The sequence below is a fragment of the Talpa europaea genome (assembly GCF_964194135.1).
Source record: "Talpa europaea genome assembly, chromosome: 10".
Classification (NCBI taxonomy): Eukaryota; Metazoa; Chordata; class Mammalia; order Eulipotyphla; family Talpidae; genus Talpa; species Talpa europaea.
The window spans coordinates 88,356,912-88,369,063 of NC_140077.1; the positions used below are offsets into that span (position 1 = coordinate 88,356,912).

The following is a 12,152-nucleotide window of genomic DNA, read 5'->3' on the forward strand; positions in this document are numbered from 1 at the left end:
ACCCCTCCCAGGGCCACACTGACTTTTCACCCCCAAGGACACTGGGTGTCCCCCCCCGCCCCAGCCCGGGGCTCCTCCAAACCCACCGGCTTCCCTTCCTGGGACCAGCCAGGCTCCCAGGAGCATCTCTTCTCAGTAGCAAGACCCTGCTGTCACCTCCACTTCCTGCTCTCCTTTCCTCTGGAGCTGTAACTACGGGATAGGCCTGGAAATGTGCCGTTTGAGCTAAAACAAGACCATTTGTTTTCTCTTTTCTTCACAAATATTAATGATGCAGGAATTGGGCCCAACTTCATCTTCAACATGACACTCCGGAACATGGAGCTGAGTCTAGCTTCACGGCCATGGCTTTCTTCTCCACCCCTCCCTTTTTCTGTCCTTCTGTCTGTCTGTCTCCCGCTTTCTCCACTTTCCAATACCACCAAGTTGGATTTGACCCATCAACCACGAGGGCGGAAGCCTTCTTTGTAAGACCCGGAAAACTCCCATCAACGCTGCAGCCGGCCAGCTTCTAAACATTTTAGAAATAGAACCGTGGCCTCTCATGGGGACTGTCAGAGATGAGGATATGAGACTCCCTTTGACTCTCACCCTCCACCCCACCCCCTAATGGTCCAAATGGGCACCCATGGTCGTCCCTGGGGGATGTCAGGCCGGGATGTCTGCCCACCCTAACTTTGCATCCAGGTAAGCTGGGGTCAAACAGAAAACAAAATGCTGCCCAGGCAGCCAAGGTGAGCTCACGGGCCTCGCAGTTCTACGCACCAAGCGCGGCACCTCTCCCACCGGCCTCCTGGTCCTGCCAGCCCACCTGGATCTTCCCAACATGGATCAAGCCAACCAGGTCCTGACTTCCATTGTCTGGTCCAACATCTCCTCTCCCTTCACACCTGTGAACTACGTACGGGTTCCTTCTCTCAATCACTTTGTCTGCTTTCCAGGTGGAGTCTCCCTCTTGCACACAGAGCCCCCTTCTCAGCCTGGCCCAGAGGAGGAGGGGGCTGCACACTGGGTCACACGGGGTCCTACTCCTCACAAGAGTCCTCAGGGGTCCTGTCAGCAGTCCCCTTCTCTGCTGGCTGAGAGGGGGGAGAATGACAGGCTTTTATCCACTTCTAAAACAGCACAACACAGCAGCAGCAGTTTTCAAAGCATCTAGCCTTCAAAGAGGTTTGTCTTCCTTCCTTCTTCTCAAGCCTGGGGACCCAGGGGGTGGAGGCGGCAATGGGGTGGCACGACTTCAGAAAGACCAGCTCCGCTGCTGCCCTCAAAAGGACTCCAGCTGCCCAGAGCTGGCCCGGCCTGCCCGCTGCCACCTCTCCAGGGTCTCATCCATCCAGTCCCCAATCTTTCCCCATGGCGCTGCCCACCCAGAATGCTGGCGGCGTCAGTGTGAGTCCCCATGCCAGCCCCCCGCCACGGTCTTCTATGAAGGCTCAGGTTTCAGCAAATGACCTCTAATCCCAAACCTGATATGGGTCAAATTCTCTGCAGGATCGTCCATGGGAGCCAGCAGGTGCCGCAGTCGTGAAAAGCTCAGCAGATGCGCAGGGTGACCACGCTGACAGCATTCACTCATTCAACAGAGGCTTTTTTTTTTTTTTTCTTTTGGGTTCAAGTCTGAAAGTCTCCTCCCAGAGCCGGAGCTTCCATCTTCATTGGCGGCTTGGGCCCCAGCAGTGCTTCCTAGCGGACAAAGGACACCACGCTGGTGGCCACTCCAAAGGGGGCAGAGTAGGCGGCGGCAAAGCCCTGCAGGCCGATGACCACGTAGCGGCAGCCCTTGGTGATGACCTTCCCCACATTCTGTTTGTAAGAATAAAGGGAAGAAACAAAGGGTTAGGATGGGCAATGTTGTGTCATGGGCACGTACACAGGAATACACAGGCAAATACCCTGTTTCCGCACCACACCGACCACCAATATAGGGACATGTGGGGACCATGGAAACAGACACAGCACCTCCCAAACTGCTTTCAAGCACGTCTTTCCAGATAGCTCAGAGATCTTAGAAACAGCTGTGAGCTGTGCTCTAAAACCAAAACACCTGCTCCTCTTCTCTGTTCCAGCTAAGTTACTGGACGTCATCTGAAGGCTAGGGCAAGTTTCCTTCTCCACCTTATCGGAAAGCAGGTCCTGTCCTCTCTCATCTTACAGAGCCAATTCTTGTCTGACCCATCTGCCTGCTGAGGGGCTCCTGCTGTCTCTGACTGCTGCATCCATAAGTCCTGTGTTTCTGATACAACCATAAGTTCCTCGAGGGTCAGCCCCAGTGGTGTCCTTGCTGTCCTCCCTTGCCTGTCCTTCTCTGCAAGCTGGATGCCACACAGGGGCACCCAAGGGACTTCAGGGGAATCACAACAGAGAAATGAGCACCATTACTAAGGACTGACATTGATCATGCAGCTGCCCCCAGACTTCCTCTCCTGACCCCCATCTTCTGTCATCACTCTAGATGACCTCAACATCCAGGTGGATGACTTGGACTTTCTCACACACTTGTTCCTTGGCTACTGACGTTCCCAGGTCCCGGAACTGGGGCACTGATTCCCCTAAAATTCCCTCTTCACAACCACAAACAAGCACCTCGATTTCCGACATTGTCTGGAAAAGCCGTTGTCTCAGGCTGGTCCGAGTGCTATTTCTTACCTTCTCCTTTCTCCTCAAGCGTCCCTGCCACCAACACACACAGAAAATACACATCCACAGGGCCTCCCCTGGTGGCGCAGCAGTTGAGTGATGGGCTGCGAAGCTGCCCCCAGCCTCTGCAGCGCCAGTTTGATCCCCCACCGACGGCGAGTGTCCCACATGGCGCGACAGACCTCTCCTGCCATGCCCACTGCACCCCTCAGCAGTGTATTTCGTCAGTCTGCCTGTTCTGTTCCCCACTCTGGCTCTGGTGAATTCTCTCACTCTCCAGCGCTGCTGATTATACCCAGTGTTTGTATAAATAAAAAAAAAAAAGAAAAAGAAAACACACATCCACAGTCTCCAAGCTCTCCTAGGATCTCTTTTGTGAAAGATGAGGTGCACCCATCTCAGGAGAGCAGGGAATCAGTATTATTCAAGGGCCTGCTTTTGTTACATGTTCTTTCCTGAAATCTGCAGTTTCAAGAACCTGTGGTTGTTAGGTGGGAACTTACTGTACAGCGCTTCTTTAAAAAAGGAAGTGTGGGGCCTCCCTGGTGGCACAAGGAGTTAAGTTTCAGCACTATGAAGCTATCCACAGCCACAGCAGCACAAGTTCAATCCCCAGCCAGGGAGCAGAGCCACAGCGAAGCAGACCTCTCCTATCTTACCCGCTGCTCCCCTCAGCAGTGTATTTCAGTGGATCTGCCTGTTCTAGTCCCCACTCTGTCTCTGGTGAATCCTCTCACCACCCCACCCCCCGCACCTTGGTCTACACCCCAGCCCTTGTACGCATAAATAAATCTTTTTTAAAAAGGGGGGCCTCCCTGGTGGCGCAAGGGATTAAGACGCAACCTATGAAGCTATCTACAGCCACTGCAGCATGAGTTCAATCCCCAGCAAGGGAGCTACCCATATGGCACAGCAGACCTCTCCTGTCTCACCTGCTGCTCCCCTCAGCAGTGTATTTCCATTGATCAGCCTGTTCTGTTCCCTGCTCTGTCTCTGGTGAATCCTCTCAGTCTTCACACCTCTGGCCTGTACCCCAGTTCTTGTATGCATAAATAAATAAATCTTAAAAAAAAAAAAAAGAAAGTGTGTAACCTGGCTATCAACTGTTCGCGATGGAGCTTGAGCTCCAGTTCAATCACTTCCGTAACTTTGCTTGGCCTCAGCTGCCTCACTTATGAAGCAGGTGTATCTAGTAACCACCTCACTGGGTTGGGCAGTGGATGGAATGGGTTTATGCAGGTAATGTACAAAGTGCAAGCACAGAGGTGCCTCCAAAGGTCAGCTATTTTTAGTGTATTTTGTCTCTTTTTATTACATAGTGATTTACGTTTGTCGTGGTGAATACATAAATAGATAACCTGTGCTATTGGTTCTTAAGAGCCTCTCTCCATTGACTTCGGCTTTCTCTCGCCCTCAGGATAATGCAATGAGGTGGGGACTATATTGTGCTCATTACTAGATCCCCAGCAGCCAGAAAGGGCGTGGGTGCTTCCTGTGGTCCTTTGCAGGCTCAATGAGGAGCTCCAGGAAAGACAGGTCAGTCTGCACCTTCACTGGACACAGATTCCCAGACAGCACCCCATCGACTTTTCCATGAGGCCTTAGGAAAGGCACACAAGTGTGTGGGGGACGGGGGTGGAGATGAGGTTGCTAAGAGACACATTTCTATAAGTGTGCGCTATGACTCTGGGGAAGAATTTTACTTACCTGTTTAAAATAACAAAAAAGACGCTGTTCCCGGGGTACAGATATGATTGTGTGGGGCGCCCTTTACAAGCAACACCACAAGGATCACGATGACTTGCATTAAACTTGACATTTTTTGGTATGTGTATTTTCCTCAGCCCGCTATTTAAAAAAACTGCTTGTCACTTCAGCTTTGCAATTTAGGAAAAAAGATACTAAAATAGCTCAAGAAACATAGGCTACCCACCCAGCAGTCATTTGGGGGAGCAGACTTCAGGTTCTTTGATCTAAGTAGAGTTTCTTTTTTAAAAGAAGAACCGGGTTCTCCCGGGTGGCGCAGCGGGTTGATCACAGTGCTGTGAAGCTGTCCACAGCTTCTGCAGCGCGAGTTCAATTCCTGACCAGCCGGGGAGATCCCCACACGCGTACAGCAGACCTCTCCTGTCTCGCCCACTGCTCCACTCAGCAGTGTCTTTGGTCCTTCTGCCTGTTCTGCTCCCCATTCTCTCTCTGGTGAATTCTCTCACATTTCCATGCCTCTGGCCTGTACCCCCATGCTTGTATAAATAAATAAAACTTTTTTTTTAAAGATTTATTTATTTATTTATACAAGCACTGGGTACGGTCAGAAGCACGGGAGGATGAGAGAATTCACCAGAGCCAGAGTGGGAAGCACTGAGGGGAGCAGCGGGTACAGCAGAAGAGGTCTGCGCACCATGTGGGACCCTCACCCAGCAGCCGGGGATCCAACCGGCGCTGCAGAGGCTGTGGGCAGCTTCGCAGCCCAGCGCTCAACTGCTGCGCCACCAGGTCAGGCCCTAAATAAATAAATCTTTAAAAAAAAATAAAAGAAGAACCAAAATAAATTTCTAATAAAATTAAACTAGGGTCTCCCCTGGTGGCACAGCGGTTGAGCGCTGGGTTGTGAGGTTGCCCGCAGCCTCTGCAGCATCAGTTCGATCCCTGGCCACCGGCGAGGGTCCCACAAAAAATAAAATAAATGAAATTAAACTAGCGTATATAAGCTTGGACTTAACTACATGAGAAGACTGGAAATAGTCTACCTTCACATAGGATCATCTTGGACAAGACAGCTGCAGATGTGGACTGATGTGCTATGTTGGCAACTCATATACCACTATTTTCTGAACTAGAAAACAACTCTTGGTAAAATTCTTATACAACTTTCCCTTGACGGACAGAGCAAAGAATAAAATATTGTGTGTGTGACTATGTGTAAAATGGAGCTAAGAACTAACTTAATTCCAAGTAGGTTTTTAAAATTAAAATATATTTAATATATACCGCTGTGTAAGTGGAAGATGTACAGCAAATGGATTCAATACATTTATAGTTCAATAACTGCCAGCTTCTGTTGGCAGGTGTGATAGCTAACACCTCTATTACATCATATGATTAGCGTTTCTTCCAGTCTGAGGATAAGGAAGATCTAGTCTCTGAGCAAGTTCAGTGTTTATATCGTTTCCTTGTCTGTAATCACTGTACTGTGTGTTAGCTCTCCAGGGCTAATGTAGCAAGTTGGAAGCCTTTAACAACTGCTCCTCCATTCTCCCACCCCCAAGGCCCTGGCAACCACCATTTTCTGGATGAGTACTTTTCCTACCCAAATAATCTCCCAGAGGGGCAGAGGGCATGGGGGAGCACGGGAGAATATGGTAGGTTGAGTCACTCCCCAGGTGCCCTTGATCTAATCCCAGAGCCAGACAATATGTTGCCTTACATGACAAAAGGGACTTTGGAGTGATTCAGTTAAGGATCTTGAGATGGGGGCTTATCCTGGATTAGCCAGTCAATATAAAGGCTCATATCTTTGCAGGTACCTGGTTTTAATGTACTTTGCAGATATTTCACTTTTTACAAATTGGTCTGAGGGTACCCCGCATCCAGCAAGTCTCTCAGGGCTGTCTGCCCCGCGCATACTCACTTGGAGCTTCTGTGTCACATTTAATCAAGGTATGTCCATTGCTCTTTAGACATAATGCTATGCACAACCCACAAATTACAGCACATTGTAAATATCACTTTCACAGGCACTGGGAAGTCAAAACAGGCAAGTGACTTGCTTTACTGCAACATTCATTTTATTGCACTGGAATCTGAACCGGCACTATCTCCGAGGTGTGTCTGTACAAGATCCACATAAGGAGGGGAGCAGGAGCAAAGGGAAGGAGGTGTGAGGACAGAAGCAGAGGGCAGAGGGTAAAAGGTTGGCAGATGCCACAGGACTAGCTGTTGACAGTGGAGGAGGGGACTCTGGGATCTGGAAAAGCAAAGAAAGTGTTTTCCCCTGGAGACTCCAGAAGGAACCAGCCCTGAGCCTTGTGCCTGGTGAGAGCAATTTGCATTGTTTTAAAACAGGACGTTGGTGGTCATCTGTTCCAGCTGTCACAGGAAACTACCAGGGGAGGGTCCCCAAGTGGGGGCAGGGATCGCCTGTCCCCTCCAGTTTCAGAAAAGAAGGCAGCTTTGGACAAAGAGGGCTTCTCCCTAAATCAAGTCTTTGCTTGTCAAAGGTAGTCAGGGCCTGGGAGCAAAGCTGGGGGTCCAGGTCAGAGTCCACGGAAAGGAATCAGGAAAGTGCCAGTGATTGGGGGGTCTTTCACCCCCTTTTTAAAAAAGATGTATTTATTTATTTATACAAGCATGGGTACAGTCAGAAGCGCAGGAGGGTGAGAGAATTCACCAGAGCCAGAGCGGGGAGCAGAACAGGCAGACTGATGAAGCACACTGCTGAGGGGAGCAGCGGGCGGCAGGAGAGGTCTGCACACCATGTGGGACCCTCGCCCAGCGGCCGGGGATCGAACCGCAGCTGCAGAGGCTGCGGGCAGCTTTGTAACCCAGCGTTCAACCGCTGCACCACCGGGGAGGCCCCCTTCACCCCTTCTAATAATAGCCATTAGTGACCGACTCCCTGTCACCTCTAGATAGAGTGACTCCTCTGCTCCTGGCCACATGCTGGTGTTCACCCATGTAACAGAGGAGGAGACTGAGGCAGAGGGGCCAGCACAGCCCAAGGTCACATAACCAGTGGCTGGCGGCCTGGCTTCCGAGCTGTGTCCTTACCCTACGCCCCCACTCCCCTTAACACCCCAGAACACAGGGACATTCTCTCTCTCTTGAGTGAAAGATTACTCTACACCCTACTTACCCCTTCCATCCCCTACTTCTGACTGTCAGGTTAACAATTTTACTTTCCTTATCAGAATCCCGGTGGGTGGCTCTCAGGAAGCTGGGAAAGGTGGCCTCTTTTCATCAGCTAAGTTTTAGTTGTGAGTCCCCTCCCCAATACATGGGCCTAGGCCAGGTCAATGCTGCCTCCCAGCTTTGCTGCTCTATAAGCTGCCTGGAGCAAATAGCTTCACTTCCTTTAATCCTCCCTGTTCTTTGCTGGTTGTTGAGAGAGAGAGAGCACACAAAATGGGCAGCAGAGCACCCCAGTAGGGGCACAGCAAACCCATGTCCCTTCCTCCAACCTGCATCCAGCGCCATATAAACACTGGCATCATTACTTAAAAAATTAGCCAGGACCTACGTGCCCAAGGACAGAGGAGTGGATGAAGAGGCATGCTATGTCACACGGTGGGATATAACTCGGCTATAAAACAAGATGAACTCTTGCCATTTGCGGCAACATGGATGGAACTGGGAAGGATGATGCTAGTGAAATAAGTCAGAGGGAGAAAGACAAATACTGGATGGTGCCACTCCTGTGGAAAATAGACACAAAACAGTCAGACAAAACCAAACCAAAACTAAACACTAGAATCTGACTGTAAAACTGAGGATCCTAGAGGGGGAGCAGGAAGGTGGAGAGCAGGGTGGAGGGGATCCCAAGGACTGTGGTGGGTGTGGTGTGGTAACATACACCTGAAGAGGTGGGACCCTGTATTTCTGACTCATATTCAATGTTGAAAAACAATGTTACCTTAACAAAAAGAACTTAGTTAAAAAACAGACAGCAGGGAACCAGTTGTCCCAGGCACCCAGCCTTCTGAGGGCAGAGCTGGAGCTGCTCAGTATGGGGGTCACCCCTGGTTAGGATTATGGGGTCCTTGGAACAGCAGGGCAGAGTGAGCGGGTCCTTGCACATTTCACAAATGCCAAGCCCTCCTTATAACAGCCCTGCATTAGTCACCTGGTGCCAGCGATGTATTCAGGGGACCATGGCAACAGGTGATCTGGTGGCTGAGAGTGCACTGCACACACCTAGGCTGTGGGGTGCAGCTTGATGGGAGCCCATGCCACGTGGTCCACTGTTGACCTAAAGCAACCCGAGACTCTGGAAGTAAGAGGGGCCTTGGGCCAAGGACGGGGGAGGTTAACAGATGAATAGGTACTGTAATGGCCCTTTCTGGAAGGAAAAGGCATTGGTTAATAATCTGGAGCTGTTTGTAGGTCACTGCCTCTGCTCCTGGGCCCCAGTCAGATCAAATTTCACCTGGAAACCCAAGCAGGTAAAATCACCTCTCCTGTCTAGCCCAGCCAGTACTGTTCTCAGGGATTCTCAGCAAGGGGGGCCTGGATATTTCCATCTTCCAAGTGGAGCCTGGTTCCCTTCTCAGCTGCCTCCAGGAAAGTGGAAGCGGAAGCTGCCCTTCTGAAGGGCAGAAAGGGCATGTCCAGGGACAATGGGACAATGTCATCTCTGAGGCCTCCAGGGTCTAGGTGAAACCCCAGAGCTGGGCGGGCCACATCTCTGCTGGCCCTGCCCCTCCGCTGTGGATGCCCCCCTTTTCTGTCTGGTGGATTTTTTTTTTATACAAATCAAAATGAAATTCACATGACGTAAAAATCAAACATTTTCAAGTGTATGGTTCAGTGGCATCAGTTCTTCCTCCGCCCCCCACAGCCACCCCCAGTCTCCAGGCAACCACCAGTCTGCATTCTGCTGCGCTGGACTTTTTACTCTGAATATTTTATATAAATGGAATCATATCTAGAGTATGTTACCTTGTGTGTCTGGTTTCCTTCGCTTGATGTATGTTAGAGCTTCATCCATGATGCTCAGTACCAGGACTTCACTGCTTTTTAGGGCCAATTCCATTGCCTGAATGGAACCCATCTCATTTATTCATTTCTCTGTTGATGGACATTAGGGTTGTTTCCACCTTTGGGCTATTGTGAATATACTGCTGAGAATGTGTGTGAGGGACAACAGCCAATTGTTGGCTGAGAATTGGTACCTCACCATCACCTATGAAATCTGAACTCACCCTTGTGCCCAGTCTTATGCACCATCTATGTGAAAAGTTCCCTGACTTTCCAACTTTCCACCCTGATCCTGGAGATGACTGCCCAAGTGCTGAACCCCAGATGCCATTGCGTGCTCCCTCCAGAAGCTCCCTGGGGTGGGGGGGCGGTGTCCTTCTGGGGCGGGCTGCGTCTGACCCATCCTTGGAGCTCAAGAGCTTGGCATAGCTGTGAGTACCCACAGACTATCCACAGGGACCAGGGTTCCACATTGTTAGTCACCAGCAGAGAGGCAAGTGGTAGCTTCTTGGGGCTCAGTTAGGACCAAGAGGGAGAGTTAGTCTGGCCTGACATTAAGCTTTAGACTTCGGGGTTCTGGTGAATACCTGTTACCCCTCCCTGCTGGGATCCTTTCCTGGAGCTGCTAATTCAGCTTTCAAGAACATGAAAAACCCAAGCTTCTGGGCGGGAGAGTGGATGGTTTCAGGTGTGATAAGAGGTCCCAGGAGGACACAGATAGCTGGACAGTAAGTCAGATGGACCAGAGGCCTTTGGCCAGGAGCACTCTGAGCTTTGTGCCTTTTCCTGCTGGGCTGTGGTCTGGCCCGGGGGGCACCGGGGTGGCAGTAGCCTCCAGAGTTTGGTCACAGAAGCATCTGCAAACTGCCTTTGGGATCTGATTTCTGAGGAGGAAACTGACACTTTACCCCAATATTCCATTTTCTCTCTTCTCTTCCTCCCCCACACCCCCACTAGGCAGGCGGTAGGTAGTGTGTTCACAGGTCCCTGAGCACACAGAGCTGGCGGAGAGGAAAGAGCAGATTCCACAAGTGCTATGTCTGTATCTGCCAGCTCCTGGCTCTAGGGACAACCTGGGGATTATGGGGCGCAATACCCCAAACCATTCTCAGCTGCTGGGACATCCTGGAGAGGATGCTGTCAGGAGCGGGTAACCCGGAGCTGCAAGTCCCTGCTCTCTAGCCCAGAGGCCTTCAGCACATCACCAAGCTATGCCAAGGCCTTCGTAGTCCTGTGTCTAAAATAGGGAGGCTCTGGTGGCGCAACGGGTTATAGCTCCGCGCTCTGAAGCAATCCACAGCCTCAGCAGCCCGGCTGCCAGGGAGCAAGTCACATGGCGCAGCAGACCTCTCCTGTCTCACCCGCTGCTCCCCTCAGCAGTGTGTTTCAGTTAGTCTGCCTGTTCTGCTCCCCACTCTGTCTCTGGTGAATCCTCTCACCCCCCGCACCTCTGGCCTGCACCCCAGCTCTTGTATGCATAAATAAATCTTTAAATATATATATATATATATATATATATATATATATATATATATATATATATATATATATAAAATAGGCAGGACGTTAGTCCTGCCAAGCACGCAGCCAGGAGGGGGTCCGACCCCCGGCCAGGGGCGCCTCGGGGCTGACAGTAACCCCCCAGCAGTGGGAGCGACCGACCAGTAGGGAGAGCGCAGATTCTATTCCCTCTGGCCCAGCACGTTCCCCTCACCTCCGAGCTCGAGACCCAGACTTGGGGAGCCGCGGGGCAGCAGCGGGCGAGGGGGCGGAGTGGGCGGCAGAGGGCATCGCCGGAGCCCCGGGCGGGGGATCCCAGAGCCGGCGGGCGGCCAGGGCTCCCCGACGGCGCGGCTCCCCAGGGCGGGGAGGCGAGGGGCGCCTACCTTGCCGTACTTCTTCAGCTTCTGCCGGTACCGCTTCTTGGGCTTCTCGGGCGACGTCGCCTCCTCCAGCGGCTCGTAGCGCTCGGGCAGCACCGCCAAGTGCACCCGCCGTGCGCTCCGGCCCCCCGCGCGCCGCGCCCCCGCCGCCCCCTCGGCCGCCGGATCCGCACACTCGGGGTGCTCGAGGATGGCGGCCGTGTCCTCGTCCCCCTGAGACCGTGCTCGGCCCCGGGGGCCGCGGCGCGAGAGGCTGCTCGCCGCCTTGCTTCGGAGCCGCGCGCCCACCGTCATGATGCCGCGGGCGCTCGGGCCGAGGTGGGGCGGCGCCGGCGGGCGGCAACCTTTGCTCCCCGTCCACGCCTCCCTCCGCCCCGGCCCGGCCCCGACGGGGCGGTGGCCCTGGGGTGGCAGCGCCCCCTGCCCGCGGGGCCCGGCGTCGCGGCGGTTCCATCGCGCGCGGCTCGTCTGTGGCCCAGGGCGGAGGGACCCCGCGGCGCCAGGGAAGGCAGCCAGCACGTTCCAGACACCTTGCAAGGAAACAGGTGAACCCCACTTATTTTACAAGCAATATATCTGGCTTTCTATTCAAATACTTCAGCTATGCAATGTTCTTGGAAAGCCAAGAGTTTAGTATGAAATAACGAGTGTTGATTTCGCTAATTTTTTTTCTTAAAGATTTATTAATTTATGCACACAAGAGCTGGGGTACAGGCCACAGATGCGGGGGGCGGGAGTGAGAGGATTCACCAGAGACAGAGTAGGGAACAGAACAGGCAGGTTGACAGAAGTACACTGCTGAGGGGAGCAGCGGGCGAGACAGGAGAGGTCTGCCGCACAGTGTGGGTAGCTCCCTGGCCGGCCAGGCTCGAACTCGAGCTGCAGAGGCTGCGGAGAGCTTCACAGGTTGTGTCTTAATCCCTTTCGCCACCA

The 12,152-nt window shown here is 52.5% G+C and overlaps 1 protein-coding gene across 1 annotated transcript; it reads right to left on the reverse strand.

Moving 5' to 3' along the window:
* Positions 1-1,348: 1,348 nt before the first annotated feature.
* On the reverse strand, positions 1,349-11,513 carry LOC311178389 (required for drug-induced death protein 1; the record flags this gene model as incomplete). The annotated part of the gene is made up of 2 exons (XM_084244944.1): positions 1,349-1,806; positions 11,223-11,513. 2 exons carry the CDS (start codon positions 11,511-11,513, stop codon positions 1,687-1,689), a joined length of 411 nt encoding a protein of 136 aa, XP_084101070.1. The 3' UTR covers positions 1,349-1,686.
* Positions 11,514-12,152: the final 639 nt, after the last annotated feature.